Source organism: Girardinichthys multiradiatus, chromosome 17, assembly GCF_021462225.1.
Source record: "Girardinichthys multiradiatus isolate DD_20200921_A chromosome 17, DD_fGirMul_XY1, whole genome shotgun sequence".
In the NCBI taxonomy this organism is placed as follows: Eukaryota; Metazoa; Chordata; class Actinopteri; order Cyprinodontiformes; family Goodeidae; genus Girardinichthys; species Girardinichthys multiradiatus.
The window spans coordinates 5387980-5407765 of record NC_061809.1 but is presented as its reverse complement, the minus strand read 5'-3'; the positions used below and the strand labels follow the sequence as shown (position 1 = coordinate 5407765).

Sequence of the window (19786 nt, the reverse complement as noted above, 5' to 3'; positions counted from 1 at the left end):
CTGAGCTTCAACTATGACTAACTGTATTTGCTCTCTTTCATACTCGACTTGAAAAGTGGCTCAGAGTTCATCTGCTGAGTTGTCTTTCTCTTCTAGATGAAGCCACTAAAGGAGCTATAACCATTCATTTTTCACTTTTCTTTCCCATAGAAAGTAATCCTGGATCAGTGCTTCTGTGTTCTTTTTCCTTCTCTGCTCTGTTCTCTCAAACCCCCAGTCGGTCGTGGCAGATGGCCGCTCACACTGAACCTGGTTCTGCTGGAGGTTTCTTCCTGTTTCTTTAAACAGGAAGAAAGTTTTCCTTTCTACTGTCACTACATTTATGCTCACTATGAGCGACTTCCGCAAAGTCAGTGTCACAGTGCACGCGGTTGTCCACTGTTACCACATGCTCATCCAAGTCAGTGAATCGATGCAGTCTGCTGGGTCTCTTTAGTTATTCAATTCAATTCAATTCAATTCAATTCAATTCAATTCAATTCAATTCAATTTAATTCAAAGACACTTTATTGATCCCCGAGGGGAAATTAGAATTCCAGTACAACCCATCCAAACATACATCATGACACAAGACAAGGGGGGACTGGTCACCGAGGCTTTGCTGCCCACTCACAGGCGCTGCCCTTTTTAGATGAGAAAAGAGGCCACAGGTAAGTAGAGGGGAAAAAAAAAATCATATTTCATACTTTATCCTTAGCAGGATACAGTTTGAGATTGCAAAAAAAAAACCTCAGCCAAAAAGCAATAAGTTGACAAAACAACATCATGCCGGGAACGGTGAAGGTGGTGCGAGGGGGTGCATATGTTCATCTTGAGCATGTGTGTGTGTGCAAGTGAGTGTGTGCAAGTAAGTCCATGAAGCACTGTCACAGAGGCCATAGTCCTTGATGGTACGTTGGAATGTTCATCAACCGGCCACAAAGTTCTGAGCAGGTCCACAGATGTCTTCAGTGAAGGGAGGGGGCAGAGGGAGTAGAGCGTCATGTTTACACAACTTTCAGGAGAGGTTGAAGATAGCCAGCCATCAACGCCGTGCAGGGGAACCAGATTCAGAAAAACAATAATTATTTGGGTTGGGCTGACTCTTAATTTTCCGTCAGCCTTGAGAGTCTCGCTGGTGCTGCTCAAAGGCGAATCCAAAAAGCCAAATTCCTGGTCTTTCGCCAGATCCGACCGAACAACTTTCTCCAAGATTTATCCCATTTCACCCCTGAGTCCAGGAACCTGAATCTGCCTGCGATCCTGTGTAAGGATCACATCCAGTCTGCGATTCATCTCTCGTAACATCTCAGTCTGAGTGGTGATTGCCCTGAAGATCCCATCACACATGCCAAGCAGCCTCACAATTGCCAGAACAGCTGCTGACATTCTCTGAATTTCTCGATATGCCAGGTAACCGCTGACTCAAAAAAGCAGAAATCCTGATATCAAACATCCAATTATATACACATCTTCCACATCCTCGACTGACATTATTGACAGACACACAATCCTCCACTTCTGCCAGGAGTCCATTGTGTATCCAGAGAAAATCGTCCCGTTCGGGCAAGTGGGCTCTCCCGACCCCTGTCTTCTCGTCGAGAAAATTTGATCAATTGCATTGAGAGACCAGCTGACCAAATCCATATTTTGGAAGAATTTGGAAGATATGCAAAAATAGGCTCCAAAAAAGACAAGACACAGAGCTGAAGCAGGGCAGATATGGGAGGGGTGCGGGAGACAGAGAATAAGCGTTCTCCTCCACCAAGAGCAGAAAGAAAAGTTAGAAAACCTTTTCACCAATTTGAGTATTACTGAACTGAATTTCACCATGTTGTTTGATAAACTGGATGAAATTTGAACGCATGTAACTAACTTTGAATCTATCTGTAAGATTGGACTGAATTAACTTTTTTTTTGTACAGTGCAATTAATAAGTAGGGGTGGTGTAAGCGTTAAGCGCGCGACCATGTGCAGAGGCTGTAGTCCTCAATGCGTCTGTTGCCGGTTCGAGTCCCAGACCTGGCCACCTTTGCCGAATGTCTCCCCCTCACTTTGTCCTCTTTCCTGTCTACCTATTGTTGAAAAATAAAGGCCTCTAGTGCCACAAAAAAAAATTAAGTAAACTAAATGGATTTGAATTCAGTTAAACATAAGCACATTTATATGGAGAGTTAATTTAAAAACGCACAGAAACACTACAGATCTGCTGCCACTGCAAGAGATGCGCTATCTTTGTGTTACTGTATTAGATAAAATCCCAATAAAGAACACTGAGATTTGTGATTGTTGCATTAGATCACAGAATACGGAAAATGTTCAAGTGGTATTAATACCTCTGTGAGGCATTGTAAGCATAAGTGAAAAGGTGACCAGGTTACTTGTTATATTTGTATAAACACAAGCCCAATTCCAAAGACGTTGGGACTATGTGTAAAACATAAATAAAAACATAATACAATGATCTACAAATCCTGTTCAACCTATATGCAACTGAATACACTTCAGTCGTCTTTTGCTTCATCCTGGACCAGGTCACGGGGGCAGCAGACTCAGCAGAGACACCCAGACGTCCCTCTCCCCAGACACCTCCTCCAGCTCCTCCGGGTGGAGCCCAAGGTGTTCCCAGGCCAGCCGAGAGACATAGTCCCTCCAGCGTGTCCTGGGCCGTCCCCTGGGCCTCCTCCCGGTGGGACGTGCCCTGGAACAGCTCCCGAGGGAGACGTCCAGGAGGCATCTGGTACAGATGCCAGAGCCACCTCATCTGGCTCCTTGCGATGTGGAGAAGCAGCGGCTCTACTCCAAGCCCCTCCCGGATCGCCGAGCTTCTCATCCTATCTCTAAGGGGGTGCCCGGACACCCTACGGAGGAAGTTTATTTCAGCCACTTGTATCCGGGATCTTGTTCTTTCGGTAAATCAAGAGCTTCGCTTTTCGGCTGAGCTCTCTCTTGACCACAACGGTGGTTTTGCGTTATTTGTTTATTATGTTCAAACAGATAAACTTTATTCAAATAAATTAATGAATTCATTTATTTTGAATTTAATGCTTGCAACACATTCCAAAAAAGTTGGGACAGAGGCAGCAAAAGACTGGGAAAGTTTAGAAATGCTCAAACAACACCAGTTTGGAACATTCCTCAGGTAAACAGGTTAATTGGAAACAGGTGAGTGTTGTGATTGGATATAAACGGAGCATCGCTGAAGGGCTCAGTTATTCACAGAAATCTCTGCACATAAGCAGCAAGGCTGAAAACAAGCATTGAATGCCCATGACCTTCGACCCCTCAGTAGGCACTGTATTATCAAACAACATCATAATATAACAGATATTACCACCTGGGCTCAGGAACACTTCAGAAAACCATTGTCAGTTAACAGAGTTCGTTGCTACAACTAAAAGTTAAAACACTACCATGCAAAGCTAAAGCCATATATCAACAACACACAGAAATGCCGTCAGCTTCTCTGGGCCCAAGTTCATCTGGACTGATAGGTGTAGAACACCTCCTACAAAGCTTCAACAATTAGTGTCATCAGTTCCCAAGTGTTTGTTGAATGTTGTTAAAAGGAAAGGTGATGCAACACAGTGGTAAACATACCTCTGTCCCTGCTTTTTTGGAACATATTGCAAGGATCAAATTCAAAATGAGTCAATATTTGGCAAAAAACAATAAAGTTTATCAGTTTAAACACTAAATATCTGGTCTTTGTAGTGAATTTAATTGCATATAAGTTGAATAGGATTCTCAAATCATTTATTTGCATTTTACACAATGCCCCAACTTCCTTATTCAATTCACTTCGATTTATTTTATTTATATAGCACCAAATTCACACATTACAAAGTCAATTCAATTGAATTATACTGATTCCAAATACAACTGATCCCAGCTATCAAACAGATCAGTCAAACTCAGTTTGTTATTTATTATTCAGATTGTTTAAAAAGTATTTATATCTAAGGAATCCCAGCAGATTGCAATGAGTCAGTGACTTGCAGCATTCACTCCTCCTGGATGAGAATGTAGCGACAGTGGCTAGCATTGACTTTGCAGCAACCCCTCATACTGAACATGCATGTAACGACAGTGGAAAGGAAAACTCCCTTTTAATAGGAAGAACAGAGCAGAGACACAAAAAAGACACAGAAGCACTGATCAAGGTGTAGTTCTATAGTAAAGAAAAGTGAAACATTAATGGTTATAGCTCCTTTACTGTCTTCCTCTAGGAGAGAAACACAACTCAGCAGATGAACTCTGTGTCAGTTTTCAAGTCTAGAGTATGAAAGAGAGCAAATACAGTTAGTCACAGTACAAGCTCAGCCAGTAGCTATGTCTAGGAGAGACAGAGTTAAACACTGAAAGACAGGTCCAAGTGGATCATCTGTATGAGGTGAGCATTAAGTTGTTGGTGGCAGCAGCTTGGCTGATGTCCCCTTGCAGGAAGGTACCACAGCTAAACACAGAGCGAGGTTAGATGTAGTTTCTAGAAAGAGAAAAAATGGAAAGAGGACATAGAGTTAAAAGCTGAAATAACAGCAAATAACGTAAAATTGAAGAGTAGTATGAGAATGTAGCAGAGAGATTGAAAATGGTCATTATTTCCTTCAGCAGCCTAAGCCTATAGCAGCATAACTACATACAGGTCCTTCTCAAAATATTAGCATATTGTGATAAAGTTAATTATTTTCCATAATGTCATGATGAAAATTTAACATTAATATATTTTAGATTCATTGCACACTAACTGAAATATTTCAGGTCTTTTATTGTCTTAATATGGATGATTTTGGCATACAGCTCATGAAAACCCAAAATTCCTATCTCACAAAATTAGCATATTTCATCCGACCAACAAAAGAAAAGTGTTTTTAATACAAAAAACGTCAACCTTCAAATAATCATGTACAGTTATGCACTCAATACTTGGTCGGGAATCCTTTTGCAGAAATGACTGCTTCAATGCGGCGTGGCATGGAGGCAATCAGCCTGTGGCACTGCTGAGGTCTTTTGGAAGCCCAGGATGCTTCGATAGCGGCCTTTAGCTCATCCAGAGTGTTGGGTCTTGAGTCTCTCAACGTTCTCTTCACAATATCCCACAGATTCTCTATAGGGTTCAAGTCAGGAGAGTTGGCAGGCTAATTGAGCACAGTGATACCATGGTCAGTAAACCAGTGGTTTTGGCACTGTGAGCAGGTGCCAGGTTGTGCTGAAAAATGAAATCTTCATCTCCATAAAGCTTTTCAGCAGATGGAAGCATGATGTGCTCCAAAATCTCCTGATAGCTAGCTGCATTGACCCTGCCCTTGATAAAACACAGTGGACCAACACCAGCAGCTGAAACGGCACCCCAGACCATCACTGACTGTGGGTACTTGACACTGGACTTCTGGCATTTTGGCATTTCCTTCTCCCCAGTCTTCCTCCAGACTCTGGCACCTTGATTTCCGAATGACATGCAGAATTTGCTTTCATCCGAAAAAAGTACTTTGGACCACTGAGCAACAGTCCAGTGCTGCTTCTCTGTAGCCCAGGTCTGGGGAATGCGGCACCTGTAGCCTATTTCCTGCACACGCCTGTGCACGGTGGCTCTGGATGTTTCTACTCCAGACTCAGTCCACTGCTTCCGCAGGTCCCCCAAGGTCTGGAATCGGCCCTTCTCCACAATCTTCCTCAGGGTCCGGTCACCTCTTCTCGTTGTGCAGCGTTTTCTGCCACACTTTTTCCTTCCCACAGACTTCCCACTGAGGTGCCTTGATACAGCACTCTGGGAACAGCCTATTCGTTCAGAAATTTCTTTCTGTATCTTACCCTCTTGCTTGAGGGTGTCAATAGTGGCCTTCTGGACAGCAGTCAGGTCGGCAGTCTTACCCATGATTGGGGTTTGGAGTGATGAACCAGGCTGGGAGTTTTAAAGGCCTCAGGAATCTTTTGCAGGTGTTTAGAGTTAACTTGTTGATTCAGATGATTAGGTTCATAGCTCGTTTAGAGACCCTTTTAATGATATGCTAATTTTGTGAGATAGGAATTTTGGGTTTTCATGAGCTGTATGCCAAAATCATCCGTATTAAGACAATAAAAGACCTGAAATATTTCAGTTAGTGTGCAATGAATCTAAAATATATGAATGTTAAATTTTCATCATGACATTATGGAAAATAATGAACTTTATCACAATATGCTAATATTTTGAGAAGGACCTGTAGATAGCTCAGGATAACCTAAGCCACTCTAACTATAAGCTTTATCAAAAAGGAAAGTTTTAAGCCTAGCCTTAAAAGTAGACAGGGTGTCTGCTTCATGGACTAAAACTGGGAGCTGGTTCCACAGGAGAGAAGCCTGATAACTAAAGGATCTGCCTGCCATTCTACTTCTAGAGACTTTAGGAACCACCAGTAAACCTGCAGTCTGAGAATGAAGTGCTCTGTTAGGAATATATGGTGCAATCAGATCTCTGATGTACGATGGAGCTAGATCATTAAGGGCCCTCAATGTGAGGAGAATTTTAAATTCTATTCTGGATTTAACAGGGAGCCAATGAAGGGAAGCTAAAATAGGAGAAATATGATCTCTCTTTTTAATTTTCATCAGAACTCTTGCTGCAGCATTTTGAATCAGCTGAAGGCTTTTAACTGCATTTTGTGGACATCCTGATAGTAAAGAATTACAATAGTCCAGCCTTGAAGTAACAAATGCATGGACTAGTTTTTCAGCGTCACTCCTGGACAGGATATTTCTAATTTTGGCAATGTTCCGGAGATGAAAGAAGGAAATCCTAGAAACCTGTTTAATATTGGATTTAAATGACATGTCCTGGTCAAAAATAACACCAAGGTTTTTTACTTTATTATCGGAGGTCAATTTAATGCCATTCAGGTTAAGTGATTGACTAAGCAGTTTCTTTCTCAAAGACTCTGGTCCAAAGACGACAACATCTGTCTTGTCTGAATTTAGAAGCAAAACATTTAACGTCATCCAAGTTTTCATATCTTCAAGACATGCTTGTAGTCTATCTAACTGGTTGGGCTCATCAGGATTTATGGAAAAGTAAAGCTGAGTGTCATCAGCGTGCCTGATAATTTTACCTATATATACCTACATATATATATATATATATATATATATATATAGTAAAGAGAATTGGCCCAAGTACTGAACCCTGTGGTACTCCACAATTAACCCTGGAGTTTAAAGATGATTTATCATTTACATGAACAAACTGGAATCTGTCAGACAAATAAGATTTAAACCAGCCTAGTGCTGTTCCCCTGATCCCTACAGCATATTCCAGCCTTTTTAAGAGAATATTGTGATAGACTGTATCAAATGCAGCACTGAGATCTAACAGAACCAGAACAGACACAAGTCCATTATCTGAGGCCATAAGAATATCATTAGTGACTTTCAGCAGAGCTGTTTCAGTGCTATGATGAGCTCTGAAACCTGACTGAAACTCTTCAAACACGTCATTGCTGTGTAAATGCTCACACATTTGATTAGCAACTATTTTCTCAAGAATTTTAAATCAGAATGGAAAATTGGATATAGGTCTGTAATTTAGTAAGTCATCTCGATCAAGCGAAGGTTTCTTAAGCAAAGTTTTAACACCGAGGTATTTATACTCCTCCATCACCTCCACCTTGTCTGTCATGATGGAAACAGCATTAGATCTATTCTTGTTTCTTTTAAAATCTACAATCATCTTCATTTTAGTCACGTTCAAGATGAGATGATTGTTTCCACACCATGCCACAAAGTGGTCCACCAGCTCCCTGTACTCAGCTTCTTGTCCATCTCTGATCCACACCACAACTGCAGAATTATCCGAGTATTGCTGCAGGTGACAGGAGTTTGTCTTATATTGGAAGTCTGAGGTGTACAGAGTGAAAAGAAATGATGAGAGTACAGTGCCCTGTGGTGCTCCCGTGCTGCTGACTACCTGGTTAGACACACAACCCTTCAGTCTCACAAACTGTGGTCTGTTTTTCAGGTGGTCTTAGATCCAGGAGATTGTTGAGGCCTCCACCTGAGTCTTCTGGAGTTTCTGACAAAGCAAATCAGGTTGAATGAACTGGAAAAATCAAAGAACATGATCCTCACAGTGCTGCTGGGTTTGTCCAGATGACAATGGGTTTGTTGAAGCCGGTGTATGATGTCATCTTCAACTCCAACTCCACAGTGATAAGCAAACTGAAGAGGGTCTTGATAGTTCATTGTTTGCTTACTCAGGTGGGCCAACAGGAGTCTCTCTAGGACCTTCATGATGTGGGATGTCAGGGCAACAGGTCTATAGTCACTGAGGATTGATGGGTGAGTTTTCTTTGGTACCGGAACAAGACAGGAGGTCCTCCACAACACTGGAACCTTCTTCTGGGCCAGGCTAAGATTGAAGAGGTGCTGCAGAATCCCACAGAGCTGCTCTGCTTTGTTATTGGGGAAGCATCTCACCATTCTGGTGGGGATTGTGTTATCCACACAGAAAATTATATTGTCGGTGACACGCTCCGTCGTGCCATTGATGTCCTCTCCATGTGGCTGGCACAGTGCGTCCCAGTCTGTAGCCTCAAAGCAACCTTGCAGGGCTTCTTTAGCTTTTTCAGTCCTCTTTATTACAGGTTGTCTCTGAGCAAGGGGCTCATATTTTGAGCAGAGAAAAACAAGATTGTGATCTGATTTGCCTAGAAAAGGTCTTGCTTTAAAGATGTATGAGCCCTGACATTTGCATAAAACAAATCCAACGTAATCCAACCTCAAGTCTCTGGATGTTGTGGGGCTGTTATGGTTGGCACGCCTCTTCAACATTGCATGGCGGTCGGGGACTGGCAGTCTGGACTGGAAGACTGGGGTGGTGGTCCCCCTTCATAAGAAGGGTGACCGGAGGGTGTTCTGAGGGGAGTTCCTGCCTCAAGTGGAGGAGTTCAAGTATCTCGGGGTCTTGTTCACGAGTGGGGGACGAATGGAGCATGAGATCGACAGATGGATCGGTGCGGCTGTCGCAGTAATGGGGACACTGTGCCAGTCCGTTGTGGTGAAGAGAGAGCTGAACCGAAAAGCGAAGCTTTCGATTTAGCGGTCGGTTTACGTTTACCCTCACCTATGGCCATGAACTTTGGGTCATGACCGAAAGGACGAGATCCCGGATACAATCGGCTGAAATGAGCTTCCTCCTTAGGGTGGCCGGGCACTCCCTTAGAGATAAGGTGAGGAGCTCGGCCATCCAAGAGGGGCTCAGAGTAGAGCCGCGGCTCCTCCACATCGTGAGGAGCCAGTTGAGCTGGCTCGGACATCTATATCGGATGCCTCCTGGACGCCTTCCATGCACGTCCCAATGGGAGGAGGCCCAGGGGATGGCCCAGGACATGGTGGAGGGACTATGTCTCTCGGCTGGCCTGGGAACACCTTGGGCTCCCCTCGGAGGAGCTGGAGGAGGTGCCTGGAGAGAGGGATGTCTGGGCATCCCTCTCCCCATTCCCTATCATTCCCTATCATTCCCTCTCTGCCCCCGCGACCCGGTCCCGGATAAAGCGGAAGACGTCGAGTACGAGACGTGTACAAGTACGAGTAACATTTTGTTTTCTCGGGTAAAGTAAGTGAAACAGTCTCAAGTATCATGAATGAACCATCCATCTATCCATCCATTTTCTATACCAGCTTCTTCCATAAAGTGTCGCGGGGAGCCGGTGCCTATCCACAGAGGTCTATGGGCAAGAGGCAGGGTAAACCCTGGACAGGTTGCCATTCCATCGCATAGCAACACAAAGACACAGTACAAACAACCACACGCACACCCATTCATACCTAAGGGCCAATTAGACAGAACAGTTAACTTAACAGTCATTTTGTTGGACTGTGAGAGGAAGCCAAAGTACCCAGAGAGAACCTACGCATGTACAGGGATAAAATGCAAACTCCATGCAGAAAGACCCCCGGCCGGGAGTCAAACCCAGGACTTTCTTCCTGCAAGTCAACAGTGCTACCAACTGCGACCATTAATGAACCAGCAAATTCAATTCAGTTTATTTATATAGCACCAATTCGCAACACACGTTGTCTCAAGGCACTTTACAAAAAAAGTCAGTTCAATCCATTTATACTGACATTCCAATTCAATTACGTTTATTACAACTAAGTTAAAGAAAAGTTAAGACATAAAAAGATTAGTATTAAAAAAATAGTTTATCTACTTTATCATGTTAACAAGAACCCATTGTTCTGCACTTAGTTACAAACGGAAAATATACTCCTGAATCCAAGTCATACTCAACACTATCAATTATAGCAAGATGTATTTGAGTCTCTTGAACTGACCATACCTCAGGTTTCAGAGAACTTGGACATATAGTGAAAGTGAAGACTGCAACCATAATTAGCGGAATCAATGGACAACTCCTCCAGGTAGCTTCATGTACTGCTTTGTTCATCTATAAGGTGGGATAAAAGGCAGTCTGAATAAATACTTGTGAAATGATGCTAATAGAGATGTCAGAAGATCATCTTCCTCTGAAAGAACTTCCCAAATGAAATCAGATGGCAGTGATTCAGGGCTGCATACATTCATCAGCTATTTCCGTCTGAGGGTTCTTATGTAGCATCATGTTTGCAGCATAGGAAGCTATGATGATGCTGATTTTCTTTCACTTTTGAGATCCTTAAATAAAATGCACACTGATCATATCAAGAAGATGATGTCTAGACTCGAAAAGGAACGTGAAACAAATTTGAGCTCTTCGTCTGATTATAAAGTGCATGTGCATGTATTTACATATTACCTGGGTATAGAATGGGTTTGTGGAGAAACAGATGACTTTTCGGTAAGTTAGATAATGAAGAAGACATTGAAAGCATGAACAAAGATAAGAGAAATGTAGACAGTTTTTATTAACGCTGAAGAGGCTGAGTGAAAATCTCCTTTTCTTGTCTACTACAGCCAGAATTAGAATGTTACCTGCAATATGTTTAGTTTGTTCTGATATTGAAGATTTTGTATTCAGCTGGTTTTGTAAAAATCATGACTTCCTTTCATTGCTTTTTGCTTCCTTACACACTAGTTGATATATTCTAATAACCCCATCTGAGTTACATTGAATAATATCATATGAGAGAAATATGATTTGAAAGCTTAAACACATGTTGTATTTGATTTGTGCATATTCTGACTCATGCATATTCTGACTCAAGTGAATGCTGACTTGTGATAATATCAACAGATGGAGTCTGTTATGTTGGAACCATATTATGACATAGTCAGTTCAACAAATAAGTAGACTTTAAATACTTTATGTTTAGTATGTTTAAGATACACGTGACAATGTCAGAGTGAAACATAGAGCTTAAACACTTCTAAATCTAGAATCAACTTTGTTTCCAATGTAGTAAGCTTTGCATTCTTGCCAAAGGTTTTTAAAATGATCTCATGTACCCATTGTTCCTGAGGCCTTGTAGAAGTCTTGTTTTTCATTGACAAGTATACAGAGGAAGTTTTACATTTATTTGGTGTGTACATAAATGGGCAGACTCCCCCACACAGGAATGATTGCAAACATAAACAGGCAGGTGGAGGTGGTTGTTGTAGCATATAGGAAGGGAAGATGGTAGTGCTGACAGTGTACTGACCATAAAGCAGTACCAGTCTGGGAGAAAACAAGTATGTACAAAATGTGACTTGTGAGGTTCCAACAACATATAGGGCCCATCAGCTGAAAAGAGTTGTTTGGGGTGGTGAAGAGAACACGGAAGAAAAGACAGGGGTGGGTGGTGCTAAGTAGGGGGGCTGACTGAGCTTCCAGCTGGAGTCCCTCTGTGCTGCTAGACCACACCCCACAGCTATCACACACACACACACACACACACACACACACACACACACACACACACACACACACACACACTTCATAGGCTCATCCCAGTCAGCAACCAAGGCCAGCTGGTGTACAGAAGATCTTCCATGTTTGGAACCAGCTCTGGCTTCCCTGCATCTTTCCTGTGTCCTGCCATCTGTAATTCGTTCACATTCCCCCTCACCTTTCTATCCTCTCACTCTGGCTCCCACCTTTCTGTTCAGACTGGCCAGCTTGCTACAGCAGCTCCAGCAGCCACTTTGGGAAACCTGCTATTACAGCAAACCAATTATCCTGTATCAGACACACATACGCAAAGATCAAGGAATAAACACATACATTCATGTTGCTGATGTACCAGAAAACAGCAGGTCTGAGGAAAAAGCCAAATACAAGCAAGCCAATGGTAAAAACAAGCCCTTCTTTTTTAAAACTCTTCACTCAATTTGCAGAACACCCCAGAACCTGTGCAAAACACTTCTGTATACATTAAATACATTAAATATTTAAAGCAAACATTGTTTTCAAACATTGTTCATTTGAGCTAAATATTTTGTTTTAATAGTTTATACATTCATTTTCAAAACCTATAACATTTGAACAAGATTTTCTTTTCTGCTTGAAGAGAAGGTGTACAAAAAGGTGTCGAAAAGCATTAATCAAGTCTTACAAACACTACTGCTGCGGCATTTCTAACCTTGTTTCTCCTAGTTTTTTTCTTGCTGTAATGATGATGATCCAAACCAACGTATCAAGATGGAAATATAAATTAATTTATTTCCACATTTCTTGAAGGTGAAGCTGCCAGACCTATGAATTCAAATACTGCTTCAGGACCTGGACAATTAGACTTAACCATGAATTGATGAACCATAAATTCAACTCACTACCACAAAATCTTGGAGGAGAATGTCCGACCATCAGTTTATGACTTTAAGTTCAAGCAGACTTGGGTTATGCAGCAGGACAATCATCCAAAACACACCAGCAAGACCTCTGTTGAATGGTTCAAAAATAAGAAAAATGTTTTGGAGTGGTATAGTTAAAATCTTAAACCAACTGTGGGGGACTTAAACAGGTTGTTCATGCTTGTAAAACATTCCAACATGACCAAATTAAAACAAGGTTTCAGGAAGGTGCTGCTAAAGACCTGCTAAATGTTGCATAACACTGTGTGACCACTGATAACATCTATAAACGTTTGTGAGCCTAGCTGCATTATTGGCCACAACCATGTTTAAAATTTCAATCCAGTTACAATCCAACACAATAAGTGATTTAAATGTCATTTCATGTCTGAATATTATGGAAAATTCTAAAAGATATATTATTAATTGTTCTTAGTCATGTTTTTGCCTTACAGCTGCAGTAGGTAACTAAACAAATATGTAAAAATATAATTTTTACATATTTGTTAAACTGTCACTTTGTCTTGACAGTGGAATATGAAACAGATAATCTGTGAAAAAATCAAACTCATCTGTCTCCTCCCAGTGGTCCTACTGCCATTTGCAGAAATACACTGTTTCCGGTCAACAACCAATCAGAGCCAGGAGGAATGTCTTTGGAGTGTCAGTCATGCTCACCCCTCCCCCATACAGCATGTACAGTCATTCAAGCCCAAAATTGCTGGTGTGCTGCAGATGTGCTAATGGCGCTGCACTAATGATTTGAAGACCAAATTTGTTGTCAAAGTATGGGCAGGCCATAGTCAATGTAAAGCATATCGTTGATGTTTCATCCATACCAGTGAATGTGCCATAACTGTTTATCCGCCATCATCGGTGGTCCTACTTACTAGCCTGTGGGTTCACGGCAGCCTCCGCTGTGAGGGAGGAGTTGTGGAGGGAGGGCTGTGGCAGAGCAGAGAGCAAATCCCTACTGTAGCTTTAATGTTTTATTAACAATCTTCTTTAAATCGTGGTGTCTTCACTAATAACAACTTCTGCTGTTTGTCATTACGCGCAATTATATTTCTATGACTATTATAGTTTTTGGAATTAGTTTTTATTTACCTCCTTTAACCGCAGTCATTTCCCAGTTTGAAATGAATCTGTTTATTATACAAGGTCTCTTCCCAGCAGCTTTGATTTGGATGTAATTTGGTCCGCATGCCTACCAGCTGTTGGTATGTAAGCGGGTATCATAGGCATAAGTGGTGCCATCACAAGTCGAGCAATGTGTTAAAGGCATTTCAAACAGTCACTCAAAACAGTATGTGAAGGTCAGCAGACAGTGGATGCCTCAGAGATGCATTAGACAGCATTAACAGCACTTGATGAATTCCTCAGCAGACTATACATGAGGTCATATTGGATGTTGGACACACTCTGGATGATAACACATGTGGTCCTCTTTACCTACCCAGTAGTTACAAGATAAAGCCACTGACCATCCTAACCTCTAGGCCACATAAGGAAACATTTGCAAAGCATCTGCCATTTGCTTTATTTCGGCAATAGACTCAGATTATGCTAAATACATGCAGATGAAAGCAAGCCCATCAAGTCTAGCAGATAGAAGTAATGTGTACTTATTTTTGTGTTTTTGTGATTTGCCCCCTTGAGCCACATACACAGCAGATGCAGAACTAATCAAAACAGTAGCAAAATAACTTTTACTTTATAATTATTTGAATTATAAAGAGAGCACCATGTTCTGATATGATGAGGCATTTCTCGAAGATCAACATCTGACAGGGAAATTCCTTTTTTCAGTCATTTAATACGTGAAGCATCAGGTTGTAAATGACAGTTTTTTGAGAAAAAAACATTTACTGACATTAAAATGAACCAGATTATTTAAATTATTACATGTAGTCTACACATTGTCTGCAGGAACATGCTCATAATTTTACTTATTAATTGAAGAAAATGGTTTTGGTTTCTATTGTGAGATGCTGGCTGTGAACGCACTCCCCCAACCAAATATCCCCCACCATATCACCACCCTTCAGCACAGCAGACAAGTGGGAGAGAGATTCCTCAATATACCAAATGTGAGTTGCACCAAACAGACTAATCTTCATATTTCAGTTCTGTTTTTTAACTTCTACGTCAATCCAACTGTTGTAACATTACACTATCATAAGGTTTGTATTCTGCATTCAAAAGCAATAATATGATTTTAAACACAATGTGAATAATTCATTTCATGCAAAAAGCTCTGTTCTTCAAGAATGCTGAGTTCTTTGCTCTGGCTGTAATTTAAACAAATACATTCCTCTAAATGCTTAATGCATCAGTTAAATGTAGCCAAAAAACAGCATCAGCACAGAAAGACACTGTTTGCTCATTAGATCTATTAAGGGTGCAGATCTGCTTCCATGTCTCCTTTCAGAATTGAAAGGACATGGAAGCTCCGATTTGCACACATTTAGCAACTACATGTGGCTTTATACATTTGCCTCTGAGTGTTGCATGAAACATATGGCCATCAACATGCACACATAAAAGCAAAATGGGGACGTACTGAAAGTTACAGTTATTGGTTATTATTAAAAGCTAAAGTTACTTTCATTTGCCACATGAAAACATTTGCTAACGGGAATCAGAACTGGAGCTGCTGAAGTAGTCGGTAGCTGTGGTGTTCACTTGTGGATAGAGCTGCAGTCACTCACCATGGAGAACCATAGATCCTGAAGCCTCGCACGGTGACCTCGGAGTCCTGCAGGTAGATGCAGTTGGTGAGCAGCGACTGGACGTTCTCATAATTCTCAGGCTTTAGCTTGGAGGCTGAGGGGAAGTAGTAGAAGTCCTGTTTGATGAGGTCTGCCATAAACTCCTGATCGAAGGTCAATTCATGGTTTCCGGCAATAACAATTTTGATGTCGTAGGGTAATGTACCTGGCATAGAAGAGAGGGATATTAAAGGAATGAACGGCCAACAAGATCATCATCATCAACTTTATTTATAAAGCACTTTTACACCAGCCACAGCTGAAACAGTGATGAACATCAGGGATAAATAATATAAGAAAAAACATCAAACAAAATACCAAAGCTAAACACAAACAATGTAAATAACTTAAAAACTCAAAACAAAACAGTGAAGGGGCCTGTTGAATATGCAATGGTAAAGCATTCCATAACTGACGGCCCCAATAGAGAAGGCCCTATCCCCTCTAAGCTTCTGCTTGGAACTGGGAATGACCAGAAGCACCTGGTCAACGGACTGAAGTGACCGAGCGGGAGTGTGGTATTGGAAAAGCTTAATTAAATAAGGCGGGGCTAGGCTGTGTAAAATCTAACACAAGTATTGGGTCAAGGGAATGCCATGATATGGCAGCCCAAACCATCACTGATCCACCCCCATGCTTCACTCTGGGCATGCAACAGTCTGGGTGGTACGGTTTTTTGGGGCTTCTGCACCGTAACTCTCCCGGATGTGGGGAAAACAGTTAAGGTGTACTCATCAGAGAACAATACATGTTTCACATTGTCCACAGCCCAAGATTTGCGCTCCTTGCACCACTGAAACCGACGTTTGGCATTGGCATGAGTGACCAAAGGTTTGGCTATAGCAGCCCGGCCGTGTATATTGACCTTGTGGAGCTCCCGACGGACAGTTCTGGTGGAAACAGGAGAGTTGAGGTGCACATTTAATTCTGCTGTGATTTGGGCAGCCGTGGTTTTATGTTTTTTAGATACAATCCGGGTTGGCACCCGAAAATCCCTTTCAGACAGCTTCCTCTTGCGTCCACAGTTAATCCTGTTGGATGTGGTTCGTCCTTCTTGGTGGTATGCTGACATTACCTTGGATACCGTGGCTCTTGATACATCACAAAGACTTGCTGTCTTGGTCACAGATGCGCCAGCAAGACGTGCACCAACAATTTGTCCTCTTTTGAACTCTGGTATGTCACCCATAATGTTGTGTGCATTTCAATATTTTGAGCAAAACTGTGCTCTTACCCTGCTAATTGAACTTTCACACTCTGATCTTACTGGTGCAATGTGCAATCAATGAAGACTGGCTACCAGGCTGGTCCAATTTAGCCATGAAACCTCCCACACTAAAATGACAGGTGTTTCAGTTTCACTGTCCAATCCCTGTATATGTAAAATTCAATATATGCATTGAACCGAAAACATTCTAAATAAATAAATAAATCAAATGAAAGTAAGGAAAAACAGGAGGTAAGGGACGATTAAAAAGTATAAATTAAGGGTATCAAGAGTGGGGAAGGACAGAAAGGAACCATAGGAGAGTAGGAGAAAACAGAAATTAAGAAAAAAGGAAGCGAAGAAGAAGATGAAGGAACTGAGGACCATATAAAACCCCTCTCAGAAGGGTTGGCATTCACTGAGACAATGCTTTCTTCTTGTTTTCTTTGCTATTTCTAGTAAATCTGTACATCTGTTTTAGATTTCCTAAATCATTTACAGTCTTAACCCAGTGCACTGCTGCCTTTTGTTAATTCAAGCAGAGCTGAATGCAAATCTCTCCGGAAATATTTCTTTCTAGAGGAAGGAAAAGGAAGGAGAGCAAAACTGGTCATCACTGTCACTTTTATGATGCAGAATATTAAACATTTACAAGCTACAGCAATCACTGCTGGATCTTTACCCCGTCTTCTTTCATTATCCTCTTCTAATCAAACGCTCACTCCTTCATCCTCTCCTCCTTTTCAATAGTTTTAATTGGCTATTCAGAGCTTGGCACAGCATGGTGCAACATTGATCTCAGCTCATCAAGCCCAGCGGTGTCTGGGCCTTCACAATTTTAAATAACGTTTTCAAAGCTCGGCTCAAGAAACCAAGAGTCAACAGTGACAAACATCTGGGGCTCTGCTGTGTGAGGTAGTTTGGCTGGTAGAAAGTTCAATCACCATTCTTTTTCCATTATTACTGCCAGCATAGCACAGTGTGCAGCTCAGCGCGCCAGTTTGTGTGTCAGCGGGCTTATTTGTGACTGACTTTCCAATGTGTGCCCAAGTTTGCATGCATCTGTGCATGAACATGTCATGTTATTGAAAAGGAGTAATTAAACTGAGCTTCAGAAGAAGCTGACAGCCAGGCGACAAGTCTGTCATAACAGCCAATCACAGCTCAGTGCCAGTGGAAGGACAGAGGGAGGAAGAAGACTGCAAAAGAAACACTTTGGGAAGCCCAGAAATCCTTGAGTGTGAAGGCGGAATAATAACGAGATGAAAGCAGCTGTCAAAGGCAACCCGTCTCTGCAGTTTGGGCCCAGGCCGACGCCTCTTCATACATAACTGCCATTTGTTTGGAGAAAGGGTTTGTGTTTAGCTGTCATAAAGACACAAAAAAGCCCCCATAAACAAAGGGTTGCACTTCCCTGAAGGCAAATGGAGCCAATGCAAAATAAAGAATTTTCCTAATTCCTTATTGTCTAAAACATCAAAAGTAACATTTGCTGGAAAAATTTGGTTTTAAGAAAAAATTCACACTTAAACAAATATGTAAAACTTTCCCAATCCTCCTGATCAGTTAAATGCCTGATTTTTAAATGACAATTTTCTCTACAAATGTCAATAAAAATGTCATAGTGCTAATTTTGTAGTAGAGCTGGCAATCTTGATAACTGCCAGCAGAAGGAAGACCAGACCCCAGATCTCCAAAAGGGAAACTCTGTGGTTTTGCCTGTCAAAGCACAGCTACTTATTACTCCGAGAGAACAGCTGCCCTGGGACTACAGACGGAGTGCTGTCCCGGTCCATTCAGCTCTAGCCAGTCTACCTCATTTTGTTGTGCAAGCAACTGTGGGATTCGATTGCTAGCAACAGCAATCCCAAGTGGAGTCTTTGAATCAGATTAGAGACCTTAGTGTAGAATTTCACAACATAGATACAGGTCCTTCTCAAAATATTAGCATATTGTGATAAAGTTCATTATTTTCCATAATGTCATGATGAAAATTTAACATTCATATATTTTAGATTCATTGCACACTAACTGAAATATTTCAGGTCTTTTATTGTCTTAATACGGATGATTTTGGCATACAGCTCATGAAAACCCAAAATTCCTATCTCACTAAATTAGCATATTTCATCCGACCAATAAAAGAAAAGTGTTTTTAATACAAAAAACGTCAACTTTCAAATAATCATGTACAGTCATGCACTCAATACTTGGTCGGGAATCCTTTTGCAGAAATGACTGCTTCAATGCGGCGTGGCATGTAGGCAATCAGCCTGTGGCACTGCTGAGGTCTTATGGAGGTCCAGGATGCTTCAATAGCGGCTTTTAGCTCATCCAGAGTGTTGGGTCTTGAGTCTCTCAACGTTCTCTTCACAATATCCCACAGATTCTCTATGGTGTTCAGGTCAGGAGAGTTGGCAGGCCAATTGAGCACAGTGATACCATGGTCAGTAAACCATTTACCAGTGGTTTTGGCACTGTGAGCAGGTGCCAGGTTGTGCTGAAAAATGAAATCTTCATCTCCATAAAGCTTTTCAGCAGATAGAAGCATGAAGTGCTCCAAAATCTCCTGATAGCTAGCTGCATTGACCCTGCCCTTGATAAAACACAGTGGACCAACACCAGCAGCTGACACGGCACCCCAGACCATCACTGACTGTGGGTACTTGACACTGGACTTCTGGCATTTTGGCATTTCCTTCTCCCCAGTCTTCCTCCAGACTCTGGCACCTTGATTTCCGAATGACATGCAGAATTTGCTTTCATCTGAAAAAAGTACTTTGGACCACTGAGCAACAGTCCAGTGCTGCTTCTCTGTAGCCCAGGTCAGGCACTTCTGCCGTTGTTTCTGGTTCAAAAGTGGCTTGACCTGGGGAATGCGGCACCTGTAGCCCATTTCCTGCACACGCCTGTGCACGGTGGCTCTGGATGTTTCTACTCCAGACTCAGTCCACTGCTTCCGCAGGTCCCCCAAGGTCTGGAATCGGCCCTTCTCCACAATCTTCCTCAGGGTCCGGTCACCTCTTCTCGTTGTGCAGCGTTTTCTGCCACACTTTTTCCTTCCCACAGACTTCCCACTGAGGT

General features: G+C 42.0%; 1 protein-coding gene across 1 annotated transcript in view; it reads right to left on the bottom strand.

The window, feature by feature from the left end:
• The window catches only part of mpped1 (metallophosphoesterase domain containing 1), a 165330-nt gene that overhangs the window by 85093 nt on the left and 60451 nt on the right, over positions 1–19786 (bottom strand). The window contains exon 4 of the mRNA XM_047389294.1: positions 15436–15661. Coding sequence (XP_047245250.1) covers positions 15436–15661 — 226 coding nt within the window. The remainder of the gene's footprint in view (positions 1–15435; positions 15662–19786) is intronic.